Raw genomic sequence first — 9,181 nt, forward strand, 5'->3', positions numbered from 1 at the left:
AGCTTTTTGGGAAATGTAATAACTTTTCACAGCCTTTTAAATAATAAAAGACAAGATGTTTTAGTGCTATTATCAAAACAAGATAGTGCCAACATCATCAGTAGCCTTTTCCAGGCCCTCTTTCTTGGAGTGAGTTAGAGCATGATTGTCCAACGTGAAGCTTTATTGGCACCATCTCTACCATACATGTGGCAGATGTTTGATCTAGGCCGCCCATTTTTAAGGACACGTTATCCATCTGATTAGTATTTATCTGGCAAATAAGTCAAAGTTTGACAAATGATCAAATCAATCGGACGGCTATTATCTTTCAGGACCTGACCTTGTAAACTTTCTTAGTTAATAACGGGAAGTGATATATTCACCCCCTTTCCTACTTGAGACAGCCTCCTCTAGTCTAAAAGAGTAGTAATAAATACACTAGAGGGGGTTGTCCGAAGTAAAAAGACATGGGGAAAATATATCACTTCTTTTTAATAACGAGCCTCCTTGAAACTAAAGTAGCCCAAAGGTTTCTTTTAAAAAACTCATCCCCCTCCCCAAAAACCAAAAGCACTCTCGATCGAGTTCTTCTTTCTTGCCCCTTTCTTCTTCCAAGAACGCTCTAAAAAATTAAAGATCATTGAGTTCGGGTTTCTTTGTCTGATTTGGGGTTTCTGGGTTTTTTGTGCTGATAACTAGAAGAAAATCAGATGAGATTTTTGAGACGGATTGCGGGCATTTTTGGGTTCTTGAAGGACGAAAACCACGATAAGAACGAAAATGAGAAAGAAGATCGTGAGGTTAAGGAAGAGACACGTCATCATCGCCCCACCAAAGGGTTTAATGTCTATCAGGGCCCTGTTCTCTCCCCTTGCAATCTTGGAGAAGGTGGAGTTCAGGTACTCTTTTTCTTTCTTTGATTCTATTTTTTTGGGTATTTCATATTTTTCAGTCAATTCCTTCTAAAAATTTCTTGGGTTTTTTTTTCTTCCACAATTTTGCTTCCCTAATATGATTATGGTTAATTTAAGGTGGTATTATCATAAATTGAAGGTCTCTCTAAGTAAAATTTGAATAGGGTCGGTTCATGACATCTTTTTTAGTAAGTAAAAAACAGTAAGAAAGCTTAGAATTATTTTCCTTTCCTAATTATTTTTATAAAATTGCTGCAATCCAAATAGGGACTAAGGTTACAACCTTACTTTTTGGACATTTATCATCAAGGGTTGTATTAACCTACTGGGTTAGATGCCGAAAGGATTTCAATGTGTTTAAGGAAAAATAGGATGGTCGAATTCTGATTGCTAGGATGTTTTTGTCCTGTGGGGGCTTGCATAGGTATGGGACTAAGTGGGACCTAGTCTGATATGTGACAAGTTTAAAGGACCTTAGACTTTAACGCATTCGATTAGCTCAGGAACTTTTGGCATATTGGTTTGGTACATAACATTTGGTATCAGAGCAACCACCATGTCACATGTTCGAGTCTGAGAAGGGGCGACATTTGGAAAGGGCCACCTGGAAAAAAAGGCCAGAGTGAAAACCACAACAGATGCGGAAGTGTGGTGGAAACCGTAGAATGTTACAGTCCTGAGTGAGGGCTTGCATAGGTACAGGGACTAGGTGTGACCCAATCTTGTATGGGGCAGGTTTAAAGGGCCTAGCATAATGCGTTTCCATTAGCTCTGGAGCTTTTGGTGTATTGCTTAGGTACCTAACATAGAAACTGAATAGGTTGACTGACGTTGGAGGAGTGTAAGGAAGAATGTTTGATCCAAATAACCTGGGAAATTATTTGTTCGGTCATGAGAGTTAATTAGGATGTTTTGTGCTTTGTGGTGTTTAATACCCTGCATTTTGTTTTTGTTTATCTTGCATTTGAGGAATTTATTATCAGCAACTATGCTATGCGGATCCATCTTGGACACACAAATTACTTCACTGCCCTACTTTTTGTTCAAAGACTCAATAGAAGTCCAATCTTTCTTGAAAAACTTTAACCCCATGAAAAATGACTGGACTCAAATTGTATCCCAGGTATAATCTTTTAACCTTAATGTTCTTATCTGAAATGCTAGATCCTTACAGTTTTTGCTTATTCATTGTGGCGAGGTCTATGAAGTCATAGTCCCTATCTGGGCTAGTGAAATCTCTCCATCCATGCTAAAAGAAATTACCCTATGTATACACTTGAGAGTTGAGACCATTTGAAAGAAAAATCATGTATTTTAAATTTGTACCTTGGTAGGGTTGGATTTTGTTTTCCAACAGATCAATCTCCAATTCTTGGATCATCAGTCTATTGGGCAGAATATCATTTGTTGAAACAGCTTATAACATTCGTCTTCTTCTCCAACGGACTGTTTTTATTTTTTTCCCTCTCCTTTTTTTAATCTCATAACCTATATTTTTTCCCTTCTGTTCTTCGTTTCTTTTTTCTTCTCCTTCTTCCTTCCTTCCTTGTTCGTCTTCTCTAATAGACTGTTTTAATCTATATATTTTTTCCATTTTTTTTCTAATCTATAGTTTTCCTTCCTCCTCCTAAATTCTAGTGGACAGCATCATATATTTTTTGTCTATATTTGCATTAGTGAATTGCAGTAATTCACTAATTTTGTATTTGTGTTTTTCCTTTCATATAATTGCAATATAGTTGGGGCTCTAATAATTAATATTGTTGCTGGCCTCATTTAATATTAGAGAGTTACAATTATCAGATAGGTGTTATGCTTCACTCCCGCCCCTAACCCTTAGCCATGTGGTACTTCTTTTATCCAACTCTTTGTCCTTGTACTACTGCCCACTTTTATGGTGCATCAGGTTTTATACATGTCTATTCATCAAGAAAAAAAAACCGGCAACCTCCTACTGCCATTACTAGGTAGAGTCTCCCTGCTTGCATCTGCCATTGGTGTTGCTGCCATTGCCACGCTAGATTCCATAGTCGCTACGAACACCACAATGGATTCTACGGAAAATATTGAAGAGTGTTTCATGTGCACCCACTTACAGAATGTATTTACCTACAATATACACTTTGAAGTTTGAACAACATTAATGTTCACATATATGTACTTTGGATGACATTTCCTAAGAAGATACTCTCTTATATCATATATCAATGGATTTTCGTATAAAGTATTAGAAATAAATGAATATAGCTGATAAGGACTGCTGCGTGAATAGTAAATGGCAACCAAATAATGCCAGTAAATGGAAAATATGTCCTTTTACTTTGATTTCTTATTTTTTGGTCTATCCAAAAGGACCCTTAGGATAGTTTTGTTTGGCCCCAATTAACGACTGAGATTAGTCTATGGTGGATGGCTTAGATTAAAAGTAAGATTTGTGGTTGGTGTAGGGAGTATATATGTTAGTTTGTGGGGCTTTTATTGGATGTTTTGTTATGCTTGTGAAAGTTTGGGAGTTATATTCTTAGTTGATCATATATAACCTTTTGGCTTATATCTCTTGACTACCAGAATCGTAATTTTCCATCCTATGCGCATCTTAATTTGTATTACAATACACATCACTTATACATTTGCTTGCATATATCCATGTAACTCATGCTGTTTGTTGGTTTTTTGCTTTGTTTTTCCTTTTTATTCTTCTCGTGGGTTATATGTTGACCACCTCGGTCATGGTCTCTTGGCTCTTTTTAACTAGTCTTTCTCCTCCATGAAAAAAAAACCCTCGTGAATGATCATAATATGAAATTTATGGAATAGCTCAACTTATGTTAGTGATTGACAAGAGGTAGAGTCCCATTCTTATTGTTGAGGACCAATCCTAAAGTTTGGAATGCTGGGTTTTATTATCAAATGACCTCGAAGAGTGTTTGGAGAAGATGTGCAATATATGCATATCATGATGCCCTAGGTTACCTGAATAGAACCATGTTGTGGCTTTAGCTGTTGATGCTCATCTTCAAAGTGTGACCCCTTTGTCAATACCAAAGCTCTCACTTATGACCTATGATTTGTGGACAAGGACACGGGTGTCGCGTGTCGACACGGACACGGAGTGGTAGACACGGAGTGGTAGACACGGCAAACTCCTAGAAACGGGGACACAGCTAAAATAGAAAGTACATATAATCATGACTTGTAAACACAGATTCGTGTGCCAAGTTTTGACACGGATACGGGGTTTCTGATATGGCAACCCCTAAAAATTTAGAAATAGTGTCACACATACACATACATACATAAAAGTCACTGACACTTCTATTAGTATCTTTAAAAGTGTCTAAAGTTGTGTCGACACGTGTGGACATGGGTGTCGTGTCGGCAATAAACTCAAAGTGTCGGCTAAATCATAACTTATGACCAAAGGTTGAAGGTGGATTCCACGTGTCCAAACTGTTTGAAATCCTGGAAAACCCATTGGGGAAAATGTTGTATTACAATTTAGCAACTTAGCAATTTGATTACTATAGAAGGGACTTACATGAAATGTTGGAACATGGAAGCCATCAGCTACAAAAAGATGTGTGGAGAAATAACAGAGCCAGTTAGAATTGAAATTAAAAGATCATTGGCCAAGGTGACATGAATATGACACTTCCGAAGACAATCAAAATCGGAACATATTGTGTGGAATCTAACACTATTGCCAACTAACCATGGGAAAATTCTTTGAAATGGAAATGAGGGGATGGTTGCCGAATTAGCAGTTTTTGGTTGGAAAATATTGGTGCGAGAAAAATTACAATAAAGCTGCTGTTCATGCCATTAAGATCTGCTTGCAGTTGATGTATATTGTTGGTTAGAAAGGTTTTATGATGTAGTCATGGGACACATCAGTCCTTGTACAAGTTTTGATTGTTTTTTACTTTTTTAGGGTTTCGTTGCATAAAGTAGTTGCATGATGGTCTACCACTATGATTTGTGGACACGGACACAGAGTGTCGGACACGACAAACCTCCAAAATTTACAAATGGGGACACGGCTAAAATAGAAAGGATATATATGATACAACAACAAATATTAGTTAAATAAGAGCTAAAAAAGAGTTTATAATCAAAGAATAGTTAATATTAAAGAGGTAAACACAATATGCAGTAATAAAACAAAATTTCACACTTGACACGACACGAAAATGTGTCCACACACCCACATTAAGTCTAACATTAATAGCAGTACATTTAAAAGTGTCCAAAGGAGTGTCAACACGGGTGGACACGCGTGTCGTGTCGGACATGGCAGGACATGTGTGTCGGCAGTAAATTCAAAGTGTCGGCCAAATCATGGGTTTACCATATGTCCTCTTTTCTGTGTGGATAACCTTTCTACAATGCAAGAATGGTTCGCATGCCTCATTGAGCATAAATTTGTCAACTGCCATGACGCAAAATGGCAGATGACCATCCATTGATTTTCAACAAGATTTCTTGTTAAGTGTTGGTCACTGGAAAATATATCGATATTTTCTGGTTTTGATCTAGCAAGAATCGCTTAGCTTTCTTTTCTTGTTCGGTGAGCTTTTAAGGATCTGAAGGGTGCAAACTGATATGTCCTGGTTTTTTTTTAAGTAGCTGATACTGTTATGGCCTATTGAACTTCAAGTTTAACTCACGTTTTTAGCAAACTGTTATGGTTGGACGTGATGGCTAACCAGCCTTGCCGAAATAGAAAGAATGGTTTTCTGAAAATAACTTCAGTTATCATTGAGCTGTGAGAGAAGTCCGCTAATTTGATCCTTGTTTCATGACCTCCTTTATGTCTGAAATATCCATTAAGTTGATACAAACACCTCTGCCCACTACACGAGAACTATGGTGAAACTTATTTGGCTTCTTTCATGGAATTTATCATGACAGTTCTTTAAGAGGTGTCGTCTTGGGGTGGACCCCTTCATTAAGCTACTTTTTATGCTTTATCCACAGAGAAGGTTACCAGCTCTGCACATTGCCCATGCATAACGTATCATGGGTTATGATGACCCGAGTTGAATAGAGGTCCGCTCATTGTTTGATTCCCAATACCGGAGATTAAGTGAAGCATATTCATCATGATAGTGAAGGAAATGGAGGGCCTAAGAGTTATTGGAGACTAATTTTGTCCTCAATTCTAAGTAATGTTAAGGTGCCCAACTATAACATGTTCAGTATTTCAATGGAATTGCTTGTCTGTTATCATCATTAGCAATTGCGTTACTATGGGTCCTTCTTTGCTTGTTTAATCTGAGAGTGAGTTTAGTTCCCAGGGGAGTAGAAACTGTATGTCATTCAAATTCAGTGTTGTCACAATATGAGATACTTCTTTGTCGTGGTTTTGAGTTGTTCACTTATTAAGACCAGGTCAGGTTCAGGCATTTAGCATTTGCAGCTTCATCCAGAGCTACAGATGCTACCACGTGGGAGTTCCCGCATGACGTCGTATCTCTTTCTTTAATGCAGTCATTGCCCTTTGTCATTAAAGTTGAATCCTCTAGGTCGGCATCATACTGTGGTGACAAGCCTGAATGAATATAAATATTCTAAAATATATATGTTAGTGCATGTTATCCTGTGTGATTTCTGCCTATCTTTTTATTGGAGATTATTGAATGCTTCCAACATTTGAAAAGATACATATGCCAATGCAGATAAAACATGTTAAACTAAATACCGACCAGCTGAAATGATTATAAGGAGCATAAAATCAAGGGAAAAATACACTTAGACCCCCTGTGGTTTCTGACACATTCAACTTAACACCTAATACAAGTAGACCCCCTGTGGTTTCAATTTGTATAATGTTGGCCCCCTCTTTTGAAACGCTATCAATGCTAATGACGTCCCCATACACCCCTCCAAACCCCATACCCGAATCCAAACACTACCAAAAACACAGTGGGTCCACATTGTTTGGATGATCCAAAGTGTTCATTTGATGGGCCCTAACGTAGATAGGGTGTGCCCAGCTCCATAGGATCATCCTAACCCTTCAATCTGTGGACGTCGACTGAGGGGGGGTGGGTGGGGTATAGTGTGTACCTTACACAAATTCAAACCACAGGGGGTCTACTTGTAACTTTTAAACATTAGGGGTTAAGTTGAATGTGTCAGAAAGCACAGGTGGTCTAAGTGTATTTTTCCCTAAGATCAGACTATCAAAGCATTAGGAATTCCTAATAGTCAGTCCAAGTGATTTCTTTGTTTGTTTGTGGGATTTGAGTCAAGGCCCCATGTCCTTTTCTTATGTATTTTCCTTAATATCAATAAAATTTAAGGTGCCAACCGGGGTTCCTAGATAAATTCCGGTATAGAAACTGTCAAAGCATGTTACACAATATATAACCTTGTTTTATTTATTTTTTCTCAAATGTTGGATCAGGGTCTGGGGTGGTACGCGAAGCGCCTTAGAATAGATGAAGATGGGGATGTTGCTGATGAGTTCCTCAATGAGGTCTTGCCAGAAGCTTTGGACAATCAGAGAGCGTCGCCAAAGTTTGAATTGAAGTACAGTACACGACCAGCTAAAGTAAGAAAACAGATAATTGCTGTGGATGGAAATATCCATCAGAGTGTGGAGTATAAGGGCAGATTGCAGTGGGTCTGAATAGTAAAAGCAGTATTTTTGGGGTTTTTTCTATTCATTTTTTTTATTGTACTCATTTCACCATGTAGAACAAAGTTACATAATTGACAATTTCCTTCTATACCTCTTCTTTTTTCATGAGTTCCTACTTCCTACAACTTGTAATGAAATGTTTCTGCATTTATGAGATCGGGGTCAAAGATCAAAAGTAGTGGGTGGCTGTACCAGCCCCTTGTAGATTTTGATTTGCTTGTGTTTGTGAATTATATGATTTTTTTTTGAGACGGTAAAAAAGAGTATATTAAAAGACGAACCAAGATGGTTCTAGGAAATTACAGAAAGAGAAAAAAGACGAAAATACAAAATCAAGGTGGGAGATAATCAAACCACTCCAAGCCAAACCTAGAAACACCAACCCTTGCTAGGGAGAGAGAGAGAGAGAGAGAGAGAGAGAGAGAGAGAGAGAGAGGCCGGTTGTGGCTTCACATCCGGTCCGGGGGGTGATTTATCCTACAAAAGGGGGGTAATATCAGTGCCCTTGTTTTTTTCTTTTTCATGTCTTTCTCATTTTCCATTAGACAAGGTTATTTTGGTCATTTTTCATGGGATAAGGGTATTTTGATCATCTTTCTTGATAGAATAATGATATGGTAACCGAATATAACTGAACAAATAGCCTTCACAGGTTAGCAATCTTAGTTCTATTATTTTTAGCTTTTTTCTTTAAAATGGCAAAAGTAGCCCTCCTATGCCATGTGGGAGTGGAGGGATTTGGCCAATTCTACTTTCGGTTCCACTCTTCGTTTTCTACTGCAGAACTCTTCATTATATAGGGGTATTTTAATATTCTTTTTCTTTTTAGAAATTTTCTATTATCTATTTTTTATATCTTCTCATTTTTTCGTGAGCTGAGTACCTTTTCTGGTCCATCTTCCATGGGAGGGTAAGCAACTGCCCTGATAGAACTTTGAAGTTCTACCCATGTGAGAAGGATTTTCAGGTGGGTGTTCTAATAATGAGAATGTGATTTGGAAGAATCGTAGAGCTAAATCTCAAACCTCCCAACTAACTCACATTTTTCAAAGAGGAAGTCAGAAGTAGTGTGGGACTTACACCTCACTCCTCAAGCCCCTTTGAGTTCCTTGAAGTCCAATATGACTAATCCCCTCTTACAAGACAACCAAACAACACTTATGAGGCTTACTTGAAGACTACTTAAAGACTACTTCACTACTATTTTACTAGAAGACTTCTTGACACCATGTGGAAATGAGTTTTTGGCACAACCTGTTTACTATGTAGCACATCAGATGGATGGTATGGATCATCCTATGGTGTGGCTGTACACTACCTTTTGAAAAATACAGGACTATACTGGCTTACGAAATATAAAGCTATTACAAGACATGCTAAGTTAGTGCAACTATAAATCATGGCAGTGCCCAGGGGTGGAGCCAGGAATTTACACTTGGGGGCCGGACTAATTTACACTTAGGCTGCATTTATCATTGGGGTCATGGCCACTAAACTACCTAAAGCATGCCTGTACATCCATGCAATATAAAAGGAGTTTTGCAAGTCATGGGGCCATGACCCCCGCAAGAGAAGTTGTCTTGCGAGGCACACAGAGACCCTCTTCTTATCCGGGCCCGGAAATTCAAATTGAAACCCT

The 9,181-nt window shown here is 38.1% G+C and overlaps 1 protein-coding gene across 1 annotated transcript; it reads left to right on the top strand.

The window, feature by feature from the left end:
* The first annotated feature begins 512 nt into the window (after nucleotides 1-512).
* LOC143878592 (uncharacterized) lies at nucleotides 513-7,634 on the top strand. The gene is made up of 2 exons (XM_077380870.1): nucleotides 513-881; nucleotides 7,306-7,634. Exons 1-2 carry the CDS (start codon nucleotides 693-695, stop codon nucleotides 7,528-7,530), a joined length of 414 nt encoding a protein of 137 aa, XP_077236985.1. The 5' UTR covers nucleotides 513-692; the 3' UTR covers nucleotides 7,531-7,634.
* Nucleotides 7,635-9,181: the final 1,547 nt, after the last annotated feature.

The sequence above is a fragment of the Tasmannia lanceolata genome, unplaced genomic scaffold, assembly GCF_043159265.1.
Source record: "Tasmannia lanceolata isolate RefF3 unplaced genomic scaffold, GAP_Taslan_0.1 ptg000002l, whole genome shotgun sequence".
In the NCBI taxonomy this organism is placed as follows: domain Eukaryota; kingdom Viridiplantae; phylum Streptophyta; class Magnoliopsida; order Canellales; family Winteraceae; genus Tasmannia; species Tasmannia lanceolata.

What these genes read in the sequence shown, in the direction of transcription:
- LOC143878592 (XM_077380870.1), top strand. Translation starts at nt 693, where the DNA reads ATGAGATTTTTGAGACGGATTGCGGGCATTTTTGGGTTCTTGAAGGAC. An exon ending in TTGGAGAAGGTGGAGTTCAG is followed by an intron (nt 882 to 7,305) that starts GTACTCTTTTTC and finishes ATGTTGGATCAG; the next exon opens with GGTCTGGGGTGGTACGCGAA.